Source organism: Antedon bifida, chromosome 4 (genome assembly GCF_963402885.1).
Source record: "Antedon bifida chromosome 4, ecAntBifi1.1, whole genome shotgun sequence".
Classification (NCBI taxonomy): domain Eukaryota; kingdom Metazoa; phylum Echinodermata; class Crinoidea; order Comatulida; family Antedonidae; genus Antedon; species Antedon bifida.
In genome coordinates, this window is record NC_136229.1 from 26,501,196 (window position 1) to 26,521,724 (window position 20,529).

The following is a 20,529-nucleotide window of genomic DNA, read 5'->3' on the forward strand; positions in this document are numbered from 1 at the left end:
CTTCGGCTTAAACATGACATTAAACGTGCGACTGTTTTCGATATAGATATAATGTAACTAAAGCTTGTCACGTCTTTTCACGCATCAAATAGCCTTTTACGTCCCTAAGACATTTTATATACCTATTTATAAACCAACTAAGCCGATAGCCGCATTCTTACGGGGAGGTAGAAAGATATCGAGGACTAAGCATTCTATAACAGTGATAATTAAATATAATATATTAAAATATAGAATTGTACATGCTCAATAATACTACTACTACGCTTGGCAAACAAGAAAAAGAAAATAGTCTTACCACTATTTTAATTATTATAATAAGCCACAAAATACAACACACGTCACTTTAATATAAATATTTTCAATATGTTCAAATTAAACTAAAGCGATACAATGTACATGTCTCCCTCCAATTAAAGACTCTTTCCCATTAGCTGCTCCCTCCAAATACAGGATGGGAAACCCAAATAACATTCCAATTCAAATTTTCCCTCCAATTAAAGGCCACTTAAAATAAACATAATAAGCATTTTTAGGGTAGAACAGCCATTGAACATTTGAAAATCAGACAGATACTATAGTTTATGAATACACACAAATGGAAGGACACTTGCTTCGAGGAGCAAGATAACCATTCTGACATTTCTCTCTTTAGTTGGAGGGATTCAAATTAGAGACCAACACCACTAAACCTGGGTCCCAAAAGTGGTCTTTACATTAGAGGGAGACCTGTAATTACATACAAAATAATATGCTGGTATAAAAGTTGAGTTTACACATTTAGCAGCTCAAACGTATGCCTCAGCTGAGGTAATGAATTCAAGCTCTAGCGGTTGACAAAATGGGAACAAAATGACCCCCCTACTCCCGCCCGGGAGCAAAAACGTGGCCTGTACCCGCTACCTCAGTAAATCTGTATAGAGCTCTAGATGATTGGCCGTTTTAATGAGTCTTTGGCCTCTCGGTGGATACACTGGAAAAAACTCACGTGGAGGATTAAAGGAACCAATTATACAATTTAAAGTTTCTTTCCCATCCGCTAGTGACACCCGCAAGCTTTCACTGTCATTTCTCTATATTTTTTAAGAATTACGTTTGAGCTTTCATCGAAGAACAATACAGAAATGGCGCTTAATTTCGTTGGCGCGCAACACGGCTGTGGAACGTTGTTGGGACTCATCAGGTGAACTAACGTCTGCACGATGGCGTGGTTGGTGGCGTTGAGATGTCCGTTAAGAGGGAACGCGCACTCGCCGTAACAGTAGAACGCTTCATAACCCTCAGGTGCTATTATCCAATCCTGAAAGAAAAATAAATAAATATTCATTAAAGTCGTGTATATTCATTAAAGTCGTGTATATTCATTAATGTCGTGAACATTCATGAATGTCGTGAACATTCATTAATTACATTTTGTGAATATTCATTAGTTTCGTAACTATTCATTATGTCATGAATATTAATTATTCATTGATTCGTAAATATTCATTAATGCGTCGACTTTGTAAAATCAATGATATTTAAATAGCGTAGAAGTTGTAACCACTATAATACCGTACAGGTCAATATTACGTTGTGAACAGATTTAAAAATATGTACATGTTTGTGGTTGGCGTATGTGTGGAAAATAAATTGATGAATACAAGTTTGTCTCTCACACAAAAGATACAGATAGAACAGTGGTTCCTAATTAGGTGTCACATAGAACTCTTTTAGTAAAAGCGGAGCCTCTATTTGAAATTAGTTATAGAATAAAAGATGCCATTAATAAACTTTTAGTTACTTTATTCAAAGAAGAATAATGTTGATTTAAGTAGGAAATTGTTTCATCAAAACAATAGAGCCTCTGCGTTCAAACGTGATTAATTCGGCAACACAATAGTGTAAAGAGCTTTCCTGGCCAGACAAACTCTGTGCCTAGAGCTGCCTAAGTATTTGAGTTTTACACTTATCTATTTTGAAACACGGCCCCACCGTACATCTACGGGGGTTGAATCATAATGCGAACTTCGATTGGCAAATGACGTCATTGAGCCCTAAAGCGACCATAACTTTTAAAGTTCATTTATATCGTACAGGTACAATTATTTACCTGTTGGTAACGTTCCAAGTGTTAATGTTTCTTTACAGTCGGTTTGTAACGGGAATGATTTTCATAATTGCATTTAACTCGAGTGCATTACGACTGCAATAACTCTGATTGGCTCACGGGAACTACTAAAATGCTAAATAATTAATCGTATTCCTGTTCAAAATGAGCTATCATCCTGTTGTTGAATGTTCAGTAACACTTAAGTGTACATTCGATATACGTATATAACCTCTATGTGAAATTAATACAACTGAATTAGTAGAAGTGTTCAAGACGCATAGGAATGTTTGAGTTTGTTCACTTTTTATGGCTCTGCTTGTCATCAGAGAGAAAACCATGTCCCTAATGATAAAAAGTTGTCCTAATCTAGATTCGAACCCGGAACCTTCTGCTTAAGCCTATAGGGCTTATAGACGTCCAACCCTTAAATTTAATTAATGTAAAGATATATTAGTATTATTATTAACATTCAATTATACCGTTGTATAATTATATGTGTTATGGTAAGAAGTGATTTGTTGGGGAAAAAATCGGCCCATTAGAGTTTTATTTTAATTCGCAATAATCTCCCATCTGGTTCTTATAATGTAAGTTTATGCGCATGCTCAGAAAAATAGTGTTCAATAGCGTCACGTGGTGTTATGAAAACGTAAAATTCGTCATATAAGTCGCTATAAAGTTTTCTTTTTAAAGTTTATTTTAAAGGTTTCTAACATAACTGTAACTTGAATAGCAGTGAAAGGATCGAGTTTGAGTTTACTGTTGATCTAAAACCATCTTGTTTGTGCACGGGACAAACAGCATAATTCACCATTTTAAGAATGAGGCAAGGAGAGAGAAATGTCTGGTGCTGCCAATCACACTTTCATAGCTACCAAGAAATGCTCTCCGTTTTAATTGTGTCAACCAGTTTAAAAGATGCATTTGGAATATTCATCCGGTTCCCTGTTGGTTAGAACGGTTATCCCATATTTTCCTCTTTACTTCCCACGTAGTTCCAGAGGGACTTAACAAATTGATGCATGTGTGATTATAGTTATGAAATACAAATTATCACATCGAATGCTCTTATCACTATTGGTCCAACTTCCCACACACCCACGTCACTGATGGTATAAATATTATTTGGAGCCGGCCATGAGGGCCAATTTAAACTGTTATATATGTTTTATTCTTTAAGGTTCAATGGCATCTATCACATAAATTATTGTAAATAAATTGTTTTGTCAGTCCATTAAGTTTTACACATTGTAGAATGTTTATAAATAACTTATTCTAAGACATAATTGATGTAATAAATGTTTTTGCGTCACGTAGTCAGAAGTTGTTGATGTGTCCCATACAACTCTGTTGTACATTTACGTCATAGTTGGTCCATGAGGACATTTTAGACGTATACCTATATATCTACTATACATCAACATTGCATGTGGAGCTAAATTGTACGGCTAACCGGCCAATGAGAGTGATGTAGACGATTTATTGAGCATAATCCCGATAGCGAAAGATGTCCGGTTACTGCTTGGTTCTTACCAGGCTCGATGTAAAACAAGAACGTAAGTGCAACTAGTGATTTGACCAATCAAAAGCGATGGACTATTCGAACTGTCGCTTGCCATTGGTCAACACGTTAGGAACCACACTTAAAACTTCTAGAAAACAAACTCACTGTTCTCTGAATATACTTACTTGCCAATCGAGATCTTTGAAACTGACAAATAAATTTCTTTTTCGGCATTCCTTCTGTCGAACCTTGTTATCTAAAGCGAAATAAATATATTACTTATTGAACGTGTCTGTGACAATAATTTGTAACAAAATCAATTATTTATGAACTAAGTCTTTCATTTAAAAAGACGCTTTAGCGATGTCATCATCAAAAATGATGACGTCATTTTCATTTACAAAATATTGGATTCCTGGCATCTATTACTTGTATTTTATGCAACTGTATACTTGTATTTGAAGTTGAGGTAGTGGACATTGTACTAGTCCTTAATGATGTATACTTCGAACAATGTCAAAATTTATTTTATTTTTTTAAAGCAACCGATTATCTTACGGTATCATGTTTATAGCCATTAAACATTCCGCAGTATCCTATCTGCTAACTTTCGACTCTGCATAAGTTAAAGTATACCTTTCAAAAATATTTACTTTTTTTTGTTTTTCCCTCTACACTTAATGAGCTTTCTGATTTTTTGTTCTTTCTTTTTCTTGCTGCTCTTGTTCTCCGTGAATGCGTTTCTTGTGACGTTTTGAAAAATGCAACTACAAAAGGTTCATTGTTTTCTTCGTCGTTCGAAATCCCAATGATTCCAATATCTTTTGAATTAACCTTTTCACCTGCAATACAAGAACACACAATCCTTTTTTGGTGTTTTGTTTTAGTCAAATAGGAAAAGGATCCAGAGTTATGGCCATTTGTCAACAGATGTAATTTTTGGTATTTTCAACACTGACCATGCGTGCAAGCCAATTAACTATCGTCCAGTCCAATTTCCCATAGTAAATTTTCGTTTTTGTATCACCATGGAGTTATCAAAATCGTTTACCACTTTTGAGATATAATCATTGTGAATTTCGTGGTCTCTTTCTTTTCTAGTTTGAATGTTTGATAAGGAATATATGAAATACACTGTTTTTTTTCTAATTTCTGACGTTATTCACGCAAACGCAAGTGTTGACTAATGCGCATGCGTATTAATATTTTCATGTAGATTATGTAACGTGGAAATGCGCAGCCAATCAGAATTCAGGCTTTCTGATATTCTTCCACATTCTACTCACCTCTAAAGTTTTCTACAATAATTTCTAGTTCAAGATGTCCACGTGGTAATGATGGCCAGAGAATGCTTGTTTCAGTTATGTCCAGTTCTAACCACCCTTCATAGTCTGCAGAGATGACTTGGTCTGATAGATAAAGCCTTTCTTTTTCTCTGCAAAAAGGTTGACAAAGATATTAATTATTATAGGCCTATATCTTTGTAGTGATTGCCGCCATCCTATATGGCATGTCAAAAAACTTAATAGATTTGGTGGTAATTGAAATCGAAGTTTCCATACTTAATATTCTAAAAGACTTTTTAGCTTATTATATTGATTAGGATTAATAGGACTACTGATATTACTGTATTGTAAGTTTCAACAAGAAATTAGGAATTACCCTCAATTGATGGTTTCTCAAAGTAGATCATATTCATAAAATGGTTTTATTAGTAGATTAAGTCAAACTTATAATTCTTTTACTTTAAGAAACCCTGAGTTAGATATCTTTAGTAATAATTTCCGTATGTTTCGTAACATTGTTAGTAGTTTAGTTTGATGTTTGTTATTGTATATGTTCGTGTTTGTCTGTGTTCCCTCCCGTAAGTGGTGAACCATGAGTTCACTGTTGGTTGGGAAATGAATAAATAAATAAATAAATAAAACTTTTTTTTTTTTTCTGAAATTTTTCTTTGAAAACACGTGGTGTTCAACTTCTAATAATAAGCACTTGCCAACTTTTGTTGGTTGATCTTTTTTTTTGCACAACCTTTCATTACCGTATTCATCAAAACAACAACTAAAGTCAAAACTCCGTGTCTTATCGCAAATGGAAAAGGAAATTATGTATTTTCTCTTGGAAAGATCGTGCCAGTTCGTCATTAACTATAATGAATCATTCTTTCAGTTATTCATCAGACAATCCCACAATGCATCATTTTTAATAGAGGTCATTGACCGCTGTCATGTGACGTGATATTTATCTCGGTCAGTAAGCTCAACTCAATAAAGTTTTGTTGGAATGAGAATTACCGGTTAAGAATGAAATAAGAATTTTACGGGATCTGAATTTTACTACCTTAATAAAATTGCAGTAAATAAATCTTTCACAGAGTTTGTTTTGTGTTATAGTTAAATAATTTAACAGTTACAATTCTGATTACCCCAAAACATATCGTAAATTTAAAAATGGAGAAAGTAGACCAGGCTTTACACATTGGAAATAATTGTGAAAATTACGAAAACAGTATTGTGTCGAAATTTTTAAAGTAGATATTTAATAATATTCGAAAAAAAAAGAATTATGCAAATAACGAATGATTGTTTTCACACCTACTGTTCTAGAGTACAGTTTATTAAATTATTCCGCTGCTTCCATCTTGAATCAATGTAAGATAATAGCGGGAGGCTAGGCCACTAAATAGGCACACATTACGGCTAGGTTACGAATGGCACACATTACAAGTTGATTGTCATCCTCGCGTTGCATAACATTCTCAATATGTTAACAACACTCAATGCCGTTCAATATCACCATCAAATACCACTTTTCCGTTTAATAGAACCATGGAGAAATATTTATTTATTTCTCCATGGTTCTATTGAACGGAAAAGTGATATTTGATGGTGATATTGAATGGAGAAATATTATTTCTACATGATAGAACTAATACTGAACGGCACGTGGTATGTAATTAACCAATCAAATGATAGGCATAAGAATACTTATCGTGTTATGATAATTAATAGTTATTGAAGTAAAAGAAGCAACATACCCCGAATAGGCGTCCTGTACAATCCTATAAACAGTCAACGTATACACTCCCGTTATTTCATTACTAAACGTTGCTAAACCTTTATAAAGACGTAATTCCGCCGTTGTTAAAATATCATCCATAGAAACTTCGCTGACGTCAAAATAAAATCGATACTCGCCATGCTTAGCTACTGATCCTGGTTTGTAGTGAACTGCAATATAAGGAAAAAACATTAAATACTATAAAAATAAATATAATAACAATATGAGTTGCATTGATATTGTTTAATAATGTCAATCTATATTTTACTTTCAATAATAAATTGTTAATATATATTAAAAGAATACGGCATGTTTGTCTCTTAAATTTACGTTAACATTGACAAGGCCTACAACCCACCCATACCACGGCGATAGAAAATATAATATTCCACTATTTATGTCATTTTGGTTGTTCTTGTAATACAGTTATTTACCTTGATAAGCCCAATTTATATCGCTTGATACATTATGTTCACAATATTCAAGGTTAATGTTGGTTATACAGTCTTTTTAATTAACAAGTTTATTTTTCCTCGGTAAGCCCCATTATATAGCTCAATAACGTTCTTTTTAAACAAATCTGTCAAAGTAAGTTATATAGATGACATTTCTTGTCAGTGAACTATAGCATTTACCCTAGATTTATGTTTACTTCAGAAAAAAGTAAAAAGTCTTCGTGGTTTAAATTCTAAATGTTATAACTTTCACAAAATTGGGTAGGTCTTCCTTTCCGGTTGCGCTCTGTCATCCGATACCACGAAATACAGTATTTTAATGAGCTGATTTTGTTATTTGTTTCAACCACAGTGTAGTATTGATCTATTATAATTTAAATTAGAAAAGTTTGGCTCAAGGCACAATTATATTTAAAATACCACCTGCCAAATTCTAACATCTCTACAGGATGTTCATTTTATGGCAGCTGAAAAATACAAACCAATTTCGTTTTTTTTACGACCTAAGGTGTAGTGGTCTCTAGTGCCCCTTGCATAGTAGGATAGTGTAATTTGTATTAATAAAAATCAAATTATATAACATTCCTCATTTGGTATTTACACTATTTATAATATATATTTATAATTCCATCATTTATTAATGTAATATGTTAAGCTTCTTTAAGAAACTTTAGAGCTAAGATTTAACAAACTTGCTTAGCCAAACATAAACACATCTTAACTTTGTCAGTTGTAAATTGAGAAAAACTAATGGTTTGATAAATAAAGCCTCACCTCTTGAGGCGTTGTTGAAAATGTAAATTTAGGACTAGAATTGTAGCGATTTGAAGATAATTCGTAATACAACAATAACATAAAATCACGTATAAAAGTAAAGCATTTAACATTGAAATCGAAGTCGACAAGAATCATATTATGTTCTTATTAAAACGTAATCATTATCAAATCACATTAATTGGTATTGATCTACTAATTGATTGATTATGTACAATTAGCTATTTCGTGGAAACCCATCTGCCCATGTAAGAGATAGGCCTATATATTAGTTATTGACAACAAGAATTCATACATTAGGCCTCTGTACTGTACCGTCCTAAAGCAGAGTGCATGTGTACTCAACGCATCTGACTCAACTTCCTTTACTTGTCTCATCTAATTTACTTCGATGAATGTTCAGCTTTTTACTTCCTGTGTATATTAACAGGTTGATTTTTACTAGCAAAGCCTGAAATTGTTATTTCTGAGTACTGAAGATCAGAAATATAAAGTAGGACCTAACTAATAATAACAAGTTTCAGAATAAACAATTGTCGCAACACATTTTTTTTTAAATATTTCTAGTTTCAAGTTTTTGTACTATAAGTATACGGTATGTTTTCAACAGCCAATTGGGGAATGCTTTGTGGTGACTGTATTTACAATAGCTAGCTGAAATTTCTTTTTGTATTAAATTAGTAATTATTGAATATGCAATTTTAATGATAGCCTCTACATAGTTATAATTATTAACTTTGACCAATTTCATTCGGAAACAATTTTTACCTCAAATTATTTAAAGAAAAGCTGAAAGTTTACCGTTATGTTTTCTTTTTATAAGTAAAACCATTATTTTAGTTTAGAAGAGAATAACTTGATTAAAACTACAATATGGCCTATTCGAGATTTGATTCATATCTTCATTTGGACAATACATCTTTAATAAATACATTATCCGCGTCGCACAGAAAATGGTTTGTTACACCAATACTCATAAACTGTCAACATTTTATACAGAACTGTCAAGAATAATGTCAACTCACACATCATTTTAGAGACGGAATATTGGAGTAAACCCCAATTGAAATACCAAACAGTATCGTATACTAAATTGATACAAAAGCTGTGGGCATATACATTCCATTGGTAAACTCCAAGCGGAAATGAAGTTGGTAGTAACAAAAAAAACATCAAATGTGCCGAACAGGTAATGTGAGCAAGTTAGGCAGGTGCATATCTAGCGCAATTTATGTTTGTATCGCTCAATTCTGAAGTCTATTCACCACAGTTGGTAATGTTTGAGTCGATAAATGGAACATCAAATTTATTTGTTACCAAGTTTACAAGCAAATGAAAGAGTACAATTAAAATTCTCATATAATTAATCATTCAATTCCTTCACTGTTTATTGGCAAACAAATATTTTGCTTTAAAAAAAAGTAGGCCAAGGGCCTATAATAAACAATAATAATTACATTAAAATGAATGAATGAACAAAAACGAACAAACGAATGTATACTTTTTCTAAACCCATACTTGTACCAATCAAACAATCAATCAATCAATCAAGGGTTGATTTGTTTCAAATTTTCTTTCAGTTAAAAACTGCATTACAGCAATCTTATAAATTGCTGATACAAATACAATTTGTAAAATTGATAAGAATCTTGTGAATCTAAAAAAATCACATTGAATTTTTTTACGCCGTTGGCTTGGCAGTAAATAAGTATATTGACCAATTGTTTATAATTACAAGTGCGGACGGAAATAAAACTATTTTTGGAACCATGAGAGGGCTGGGGGAAAGTTAACTTGGTCGATGAATTTGTGGGTAGATAGATGGATAGATTAGTATGAAACATGTGTTTGTAATCGCCATATTTGCGGTCTAATTACGTCTGTTATCAAATAAACTTGTAATTAAAATGTCCCTTTTCTATCATCATAACTATCATTACAAATAATGTAATCATTTATGACCATGTATGGTTAGCTTGACCTAATTGTTTACTTCGTTTGAAATTTTGTGGTTAGCAAATTTCCTTCTTTTTATGACTGTAGTACATAAACCACTTAACCCTTCTCGGTGGTTATATTGCCTATCTCAACGCAATGTGTTCGTAGCATGTTTACACTCCACATCCCCGACCGGACCGACCAGCCCTTCCCCTCCCCGACATAATCAATCGACAACGACATAAAGCCTCGATTAAAGCATCAAAATTGACAAATTAGCTGTTTGATGTAGTTAAAAGGAGTTATACATTTATACACTTGTTACTTGTTTGGTTAGTCGTCCTCATGAGAACATCATACCGTCATTGACTGTTCAGTTACAGTAATTAAAATTGGACGTAGGCATAAGACTAAGAGTAAGATACTGTATACCTTCCCCCATAACATAAACTTGTGGACACTTCGTGTGTTGTACTTATAGAACAAATGAGGTCGGGTAGCAGAAATTCAGTATCTTTAGCATTGTCATAAAGTAGAAATTATATTTTTAAATGCTTCTTTCAACAAGTCATGAATAAGAAACACATTTAAATGTGTTATGTTGAGAGTCTGCAACAGGTGTCGAAAATAATTGAAACTGTTGAAATGGCGTATTTCATTAAACTTCTAATAAAACGATAAAGTCTAATTGGGTGCGAAATTGAAATCTGCTATTGGACCATGAATATTTTATACGAAATAGAGCCTACTTCCTTTCTTACACAGTTGTACATTTTTCGGCCAAAAAAATTATTTAATTTTTAATTCACTTTATATTGCACTGAAAATGGAATTGGCTTTTGAAGGAAGTGTACTCTTCATCAAGTTCAACCAAATCTTCTTTAGGGAAAGTCCAGATATTTTTCTCGAAGTAGGTCTACAATTAATTATACTAAACAAGTTGCAAAATAACGTAACAAGTCTGTCCATCTGCGCTATCAGAAAGAAAAGCTACTACAACAAATGGTGACAGTTTTAAATACCGTAGGCTGTTACGTTTTATCAATTTCTTCCTTTTTAGTGGAAACGCGTTTATGTGCTATCTAAACGCGTTAATGTTCAATTATAATGCGTTTATGTTTGTGTAGAAGATTTCACAACAAAAATTAACGAAAACTTTTTTTTTATTTTCCACGGCCAGACGCTAAATTTAAAGCTTGAATTATTGTTATCCCAGCTCAAATTTAGTCACATAAACAATGGATTCACTTTTAACAGCTAACTATTTAAAAATCCTAAAACCAGATCTACACACATGTTTTAAGTGTTACTGACCTTACTGAATTGAAATCAATATTGTTTTACCTGGTTGGATATCGGTTCTGTCAAGTGTGTCAGGTTTCCATAGTCGTACAGTTAAAACAACTAACACCATTGTTCCCAAACATTGAATTAATCAATGCTATATTTTTGTTGTTATCGCTAATTAAACCACCGTGTAGTATGTCTAGTTTAGGATTACTCACTAATTAGTAGGCTAAATATTTCGTGTCTTAAAGTGCTTCATAAGGGTTTCGCCTAAATATGTGTTGCCTACAGTGTTAAAACAGTAAAGTATTGGCCCTCGTTCACTTCACGGAAAGTTCCCCCTTAATAGAAGTGTCCCAAAGGAGTTCTACTTTAATGTAATCACCGTATATCCCTTCATTTAAGGGGACACTTCTCCATAAAACGAAACGATATGATTCAATTACGGCTAAATCCTATTCAGAGGGGACAATCCTTATTAAAGGGTCACGTTTTTCGGTCTCAAAGGTGTCCCCATAATAGAGGTTTTACTGTTATACCCATTGAAATGATAATGATCGATGTTGCATCACTGATGGGCTTCTCACAATTTACGGATGTATCTTACATTACAATACATTTTAGAACTGAGTTCACCATACACCTTGTTTAAAACCAATTATACGCCCATGCAAGCCTACTAATTAGTGGAATTGGAGTTAATCTTCGGATTCTAACTTTCATTTTGTCTGTAGGCCTACTGTACATTCAAAGGCACACACATTTTCTTAGAAACAGGAACAGATTTTAGGCTTTAGGCCTAATAGGTATTTTAGTTTCTTTATCGCCCTGAGCTTTTTAGGGTTTGTGATTAGAACAGACTGAACTTGCTCTACTGAAAGAGCCACTTAACAAGTTTTAAAACAGTTAATTTAATCAGTAGTTACACAAAGAATTCGCTAGTTTATATGCCAGGCTCTTATATCAAGAAGAACAGTCACCATGTAACAAAAAACACATGTAAAGGATTTTATAACTGTATTACTAAATGCCAAGGAATTAAAAAGGATAACATCGATTAAGTATATAGGCCTACTCAGGAAAGTTTCCAAAAAGAAAGAGGTTTGTTTATGTAAGTAGGTCTATTTTAAAAGGCATCAACCAGTTGAAATAACTTGTACAAAACATTTTAAGCTCTGTCTACACTATCAAATTTTATATGACGTGCCCATATATGGACAAGATGAAGTCATATCACCACCATATTTAGGTATATCGCTACCATATTTGGGCACAATTTTGTCAAACTAGTGTGAAAGAGGAATACTACAGAGTGCCATGTAATCCAAGATTAACAAAGTGATATCATTTAGGAAATAAAGGTTATGGTACCGTTTGGTGAAAAGTGAAAATATGCAAAGGAAACTAATCTGCTATTGAAATTTTTCCTTGCACATCAATTAATAATTAGCAACGAAACGAGTTTTAACCACGAATGCATTTCAAACGTCGGCAATTTTAATAATGTTTATTTAGGCAAGAATACCGGTAATCAAATTGTCGAGCCAGATGCCAAATCTGGGAATCGGGTGATCAGCTTCAGTTTTTATTTCTATTCTTTTTTATTGTATTCTATCATTGGAATCTTATCCTTAAATTGTTGCGGCGGCGTTTCATAGATATAGTGTACCACTTCTATATTAATCTACATTGTGTGCCACCTTCTTTGACAGCATTTAATTGAGTGTGTGAAGATGATAGAATGAGGACCCGGTCACCCGGTAGAATAGATCTTTAGACTTAAGTCTAGACGCGTTGGGACTTTAAAAACGACGGATGAACAACATCTTGCCTGTGCTCCACATTTTTATTCCAGGCCAAGATTTACCACCATGTATAAAACTAATCTTTAAAGTATTATGACGCAAGACCACGCTTGTTACAAATCCCTTAGATAACTTTATATAGCTACCAACATTTCCATCAAACTTTCTCTCACTGCATTTTTTCTCAAGTTACTCTAATTTCTCAGACTTAATTCGGATCTATAGTTATCAACATCCGAGGTTATTGGTCCATTTGTGCGTACGTGATAATATCCCCGTACGTATGTAGTTGCTAACAGGTTTTATACTAGATTATAGTAAGCTTTCTCAAGCGGTCCCCTTAGAGGTTCTCTTGAGGAGAACTAAGGAAGCAATACGATTTTCGAGTTTGACCTGGTGTTCATATTAAATTTGGGAAAGGATTTGACAAATGCTTCTAAAAGTTTGTTTCTAAGATTATGTACAGTATTATTTATTTTATGGAGAAGAAACTTGCATAATTGGTTGTGATACATGGTTATCGTACCAACTATTTCAGAAAGTCACCATTTCCGAATTAGATCAGTCGTGGCAGGTCCTTAAAAGGGTTACAATTTACCGAAAATGGGTTTCTAATTTGAGGAAGTCTTTCATTAGGAAAACATGTACAGAGAACCTACGAATGATTCAACTTCGAACGTAACATGTAATTGGCTGCGTTTAATATTCTCATTTTTTACTAAGCAAACATAAAAAATATGGTAATAAAAGAATGATCTTTAAAAAATATCATAATTGATAAAGTGCACCTGGCCTTGGTCTGTCAAAGTGGTCAAACGTAAACAACTGTAACAGGATATACTCGACGGGAACCATGAGTGGAAATTTTGTCAAGAAAGAAGTACAATTTAATTCTGTAACCACTCGGGGTTTTCGTTAGTTATTATAATTACTTATACCTTTGTAACTAATTTCAATATATCACCAGCAAATTCAGTTACTCGCATTTAGAAAAATAATTTTGGAAAAGAAATGTCTGCATGTCTAAACATGGATATGATTTTTAGTTACGGTATTAAATAAAGAAAGGAAAGAAGTTCTAAAGAAATTCGTTCAATTGGATATTTTCCAAAATGATATAGGCCCTACTGTGTGATATAATACGGTAACGGTACTGTAAGCCTACATTCTTTTTTTATACCAATTGAGATTGTTATGATTTACTTTCCGGTTATATAGAATTTTAATATATTATTATTTCAACTTCAGTTCTAATTTTGTTGTAAATGCTTTTGGCATTATTTTCTAAACCTGTGCGTTTGATGATTTTGATAGTGCATAGCTTGGTGATTTATCATAGATTTTACTTCATGATGTTCTAATTTTGTAGGTCTTCCAATATTTCTTTTTCTCTCTACTGTACTGGTAATTCGCTCGATTCGTTCCTACTGTAACCTGCTCTTCCTCCTGACGTAGAGATTGACTCATTTCTTAGGTACTGTATGAGTACATACTACATCCTATACAGATCACAAAATACCAGGCCAGGTCTATGAGTATATGACATTAGGCCTACATGACCATACTTTAGGAGTAACGCCTTTTCCCACAGAAATGCATATTACCGACATTATGCAACTTTAACCAAAAGATCATTTATGTGTTGATGATAGGTAGCCGACTACATGCTCATGTATTCTCTAATAACTGATAGTGCACCTCTTTATTCAAGAAGGCTTAGTGTTATTCAAGTGGCTTCCACAAAAAACTGTAGTACTTTCTTATTAACCTAGATTTCATTGGTGTTCAAATCATGGGTTCACGTCAAGTTTAAACTATGTACAATAGGCCTACATCTGAAAATGATATAAAGCAGCAATCATAAATACATCAAAAATCTAACAGATGGAGTCCTACTATCCGATTACGTCATTTTATATTTTACGGTACACCTAGCAGTAGGTTTGAGCCTAAAGTGCCAATCAAACTCGTCCAGTAAAGTAAAACGTTTAGCCATACGTTGTTTCAAACCAAGAATATAAATTTAAATCTGCTATGATTTGACACAAAATCCATCAATCAAACGCGTCGCACTGGGAGGTATTATCTAAACGCGTCACACTGGGTAGTATCTAACGCGTCGCACTGGGTGGTATCATCCAAAAGCGTCATACTGCTGAGTAGTATCAAGCTAACGCGTCACACTGGGAGGTATTATTCAAACGCGTCATACTGTAGTATTAATCTAACGCGTCACACTGGGAGGTATTATCCAAACGCGTCATACTGGGTAGTATCAATCTAACGCGTCGCATCGGAAATGGTGTAGGCCTCACTGCACTAGGAAATACTACACGCATTATAAATCAACAAAAATACGTTCAATAAATTCAGAATTTGTCTGTAAATAATAGCTAGTATGTTTTGAAATTATTGTTTAGTAATTTTTACATCCGACACTTAAATTTATGTCACTATACTGGTGTAATAAAGTCTTTTTTTTACAGTATTCGGTGTTTCATACGGTATACTCTTACTCTTTTTCAGCTATAAACATACTGTACACTAGATGGAACTATTTAAAAATAACATATAGGCTACTGATAACGCCTTCAGTCAACAGTATCATCCCATAAAATGAAAATACAGTGAGTATGGAAGGCCGACAGAGAAATAAATATAGTTTTAAAAAGACCATCCTCAGGGGACTTTTCTACGTCACATGATGTCATCTTAACAAAAACTATAATATCATCTGTATGAAATCTACATACAAATAAGCATATTTACAAAAAATCTACATGAAGTTTACATAAAATCTACATAAGTTTACTGTACAGAAAAAATGTACTTTAAGTTTGCATAAACTCTACATAAAATATACATATCCCTATTTTTAAAGACTAAATAAAGTCTACATGATGATCAAATGTACATAAAGTCTACACAAAGTTAATACAGTAAACATGAGATCTACATAACGGACATACCTGGTAAACTAATGATTGTATCAGCCGCATTTACTGCGTTCACTTCGTTATAAGTGTAGTTAAATTGAGTGCCACTCATAGCTTCCACTGTAAGTTTCGGCGTGCCATCAATTATATAACTTTCATCGTCCACTTCGTCCCCGTCCTGTAACATATTCAAAGATTCGTATAAATTTAACATAAACTTTGGCGCGGAGGTATGTTCCCTATTCTGGTGCGACAACGGCCGTGGACGTCTCGATAACCCAAGAATTGATAGTATTTCCCGCTGCATATCTTTCTTCTCCTGTCCTTTTAGAATAACATATTCCATTTCGCTTAAATCCCTTGCCGAACGATCTAAAACAGGACCAGTATAAAATACTGCATTTGTTGAGTAAAAAACACACAAAAATGAAAATAAAAACAGCCACTGTTTTGCTTTAATTCCAAGCGCCATGATTATCTGAACACGGGAGAGACAACTGGTGGCAAAATGAAAAAGAGGTCTGCCTTATAATAACAAAACAAAGACTCCTCCCCGTCCTATTGTTCCAAATCGTTAACACTCTTTTATAAAGTAAAGAGGGAGGAACAATCACGCACTTTTCTAAATTCCGTTATAATGCAAATGAGACATATACTTGTTGACAGACAATTCAACAACATTAATCACGAAGTCTGTTAAATCCGTTATAAAAAAATCCACAACGTTTTTTTATACTGTTCCCACGCTTCTTGTTGTTTTTTTTAACTGAATTCTCCAACACCTTACATGCATATGTTCAAAACACAGTACGTCATTTGACCCCTTACGATCGACTTCCGAACAACTTGTGTATCGTTTGTGAATTGTAACTCAGCTAAAACACCATATGAGTTACAACCACCTTGAAAAATAACGAGATACAGCAGGTAGATTGTCGAATTTCCTAATGAACAAAACATACCCTGACAGCAGGGGAGTTCTTGTGTATGTTACTCCACACCTTTTACACAAGCCCTTATGAGGGGAGTATTCTTCTCGTCACAGCATTTCTTGTTTTCAATGCGCTGTTGCTTTTTCTGTACTTGTAAGGCCTACGAAGAGATTCTATATGCTCTGCTGTTCAATGAATTCCCTTTCGCTTATTATTCAATTATACATTGCTCCTGAATAACCTCAGGTCGGATTTTCGATTCTGAGTTGAACACACTGTCGTTTCCGCTAAATAAATTCTACTCTGTTTTGTCACTAGTCAGTTGCCTAAAATGTAGAATTAATATACTTTTAAAACATGTTTAACGTTTTGTATAACGAAGAAACGAACTTGTTGCTCCCCTTTCTGCTGATTAAATTATACTTCACCCTGAAATTATGTTTATCTTCCCTCTTAAATACAGTAGTAAAAATGTTCCATAAAACGTTATGGCATGTTTACAGTTTTTAAACGTTTACAATATATTTTAAGTAACAAGTTGCAGTATAGTTAAATCTGTTCGTTGACATTGCAGGCCTATTATTATTATTAGGGCCTATACCTCTTAATTCACTAAGAAGACATGTGAAGAGTAAAATACAACTTTTACTCTTCCCTGACTTAAGTAATTTACGTAAATAAATTTAACAGATGAATATATTTTGGAAAAGGTACATGCAATATTTAATATTTTGTATATTTTTATAATCAGTAAAGTACATGCCTTGAAATTATTTCCGTTTGTCCAAAGTTAAAAAATCAAAAATTCACATAAAAATACAAAAATTAAATATATACACTTTCACTCTTCTCTAATTGAACTAAAAAGTATAAAAAGATAAACTGTTAAAATGGTAAATGTCAAAATTGTATTGTATTTTCTCAACAGATTATGTTGCCAGCTAATAAATAAGTACTCAAAACACGTATTGTAGGTCTATTACCACGATCCCTGTGTTTTTCTATCGGAGTCGAATACAGGAGTTGGTATACATGGAAAGCATTGTGCCAAAGAAGACGTGTTCAATAATATAAATTTAATTTATTTCTAACCACAGACGAACTTTAATTACATTTCGTTCTAAAGGTTGCATTTAAATTAATTACGTGGTTCAAATTCACGATGAAGACTACCATACATTGTTCTCGAAGACTTTGAAGACAGACACAAAGCGTGTACAAGTCATTAGTCTAGGTTGTAGACGGAGTTGACTTAACATTAGTAGCAAGATAAATATTTTGGCACATATAGCGTCTCATACGTATACTACTTAACTCGTAATCGTAGTTTTTAGAAAAGAAAAAAATCGAAACGCCGACTGGTGAACTAACATAAAAAAGACAATAACTGCATACTTTGGAGCAAGTCTAAATCAGCATAATATGCCAATTTGTATAACAAGAATGACGTCACTCTTTTCTGATCACACGTCATTGTTGCTAAAATTGGCTTGATTGTATAGCCATGCGTTACCAACAAAAAAGACTCCCTGGGGTATATTCTGATTAATATTGACATTGGACTATTGCCACTCCGGGGTATCAAACAAAGGAGGGCAATTACCAAATAAAAACATGCATATCACTAAATATTTAACAGCTTCACACTGCGCGTATCAAAATAATGACAAATTTGCCGTATAGATCCTTTATACTGACATTAATTATAGTATTCTACAACGATGATCTATTATATTAATCATGCCAAATCAATCCCCGCCCCTGTCCAATAAAAAGAGGCCTCTAAAAATACATATCCGGGGTTTGTTATAAATGGGAGACAGATAAATTTCTAATCGCGAAAATGAAAACTCACTTCACTTCTCTCATTATAATAATGCTACTTTATTTTAACAGTTTTGTTGTTGAGATTGTTCACGAAAAACTATCCCGAAAGTCGAAAATGAAGCACGGTACAATCCACACAACGTTTGAGAATACAGTATAACCCCTCTAGTATTAAGGGGAAATAACAGTGCGCAATATCCTCTACATCAGAGGTTGTTCCTTTCACAGGAAAGTGTCCATTGAATCGGGTGGCCCCTGAAAAGGACGGGTTTTACTCTGTCCGAATACGCCCATTTATGCCATTATTAGATAGTCTGAAAGGGTGGGTTCTAATCCTGTGCCAATCACTACCGAGATTTTTCTAGAATGCATGACATAACCAACCTCAAAAATGTAAACCGTAGGTTGGTAATTTGTATAGAATTAAGGTTTTAAATCAGTTTACATTTCAAATACTCTGAATTAAAGTTAATCAATGACGTCATTGTTTATTGGAAAAAACAAAGGCAAAAACGATATGTTTAGTGTACTTTCTTTCAACGGGTCCATAAAGAAATTTCAAATCGTGCAAGTTTTCGAATTAGAAGTAAAGTTGTAAATCAACTCATTGAGTCACTTGAGAATTGTCACGATATTTCTATGACAAATGGGTAAGACCCTACGGAAGATGATGATTTTGGAAATTGTTTTTACGTGTTAACATTTCAAAGAGAGAGGAAAAACAGCAACATTTTTGATTTGTGATCTGAACCTATCTATAGGCCTATTCGCCGAGTTCGTGATTGCTGGTCAGTCTATATTTGAGTGGGTGGTATCACTGTAAATTAGTTAAAATTGAATCGGACATGGCCTAAAATGTTACCAGTTATATACTGTCCAAAAATTGTTAGTTATAATCTAATTTAATAAAGTGATATAAAATATATTGTAACATAATTCGCTAAAACGTAAAACGCGATTGAATACTTGATCAATGTATCTTATTCACACTGGCAAAAAAGTGCCTGTTTAATAGGCCTATTCTAAATTCCAAACAAGGACGTAATGCCAACGCGCTATCCACACTATCAAACTAGTTTGACAAAAAAAGTGTGATATGCATTATCGTGTCCATATGGGCGCATCACATGTTGTTAGTGTCACTTCAAGTTTGATAGTGTAAACGGAGCTTAACAAACAATTGGGATGATTGGTGAAAAACTGCGTGTTATACCTCATATAAGCTTGGTTCACACTGACGGATGATCCATTGCGTGATTGAATTGGACATATTCTTTGAGTGAGGTTGGTGAAATCTGTCCATTATCGAGACTTTTGTCGATTATGGTGGTTTTCTGTCCTTTATATGTGCTGAGGGCGCTGTTGTTGTCCAATATAGGGACTTTCCATATAAGGACTGTCCATCATAAGTTTCACTTGCGTTGTCTTTGCGTCATTGCATTGCGTCCAAGTGGAAATAAAGCTGTTCGTGCATATACTGCAAAAACCGGGCTTCTCTTTTTAGGAATCTTGGGTGGGCTTCTTTTTGAGATCCCCAGTGATATTCTTTTCGAGGTTACATTTGAAAACCAAAGAGGGGGACTTCTTTTCGAAATTGTCTTTCTTTTCGAGATTGACATCTTTTTGAAAAGAATCCCAACGAATTATCTCCTATTATGGTATTTTGTGCTCATTCATTGTTTTTTAAAGTGATAGGCCTATTAATTATGCACAATATCATAGTTATCATATTTATTACTTAGTTTCCCAAGCACCCCAGTTATACAGTTTGATTTGTTGCAGAACTCAACATTTTCTGGTGCTAAATTCGGTGTAAATCATTTGGTTAGAGTTTACACATGTGACGGATTAGATCATCTTCCGAACCAGAAGTTTTAATCAAGTACAGAATTAACAGACGTCAAAAATGACATGAACAA

General features: G+C 33.7%; 1 protein-coding gene across 1 annotated transcript; it reads right to left on the minus strand.

Annotated features, from left to right (window-relative positions):
* Window positions 1–479: 479 nt before the first annotated feature.
* LOC144839618 (protein DVR-1 homolog) lies at window positions 480–17,129 on the minus strand. Its single transcript, XM_078695057.1, has 6 exons — window positions 15,885–17,129; window positions 6,634–6,826; window positions 4,883–5,031; window positions 4,250–4,438; window positions 3,782–3,852; window positions 480–1,300 (listed from the first exon to the last, which is right to left on the minus strand). The coding sequence occupies exons 1-6, from the start codon at window positions 16,321–16,323 to the stop codon at window positions 1,040–1,042; spliced, it is 1,302 nt and encodes a 433-aa protein (XP_078551183.1). The 5' UTR covers window positions 16,324–17,129; the 3' UTR covers window positions 480–1,039.
* Between the last annotated feature and the right edge of the window lie 3,400 nt (window positions 17,130–20,529).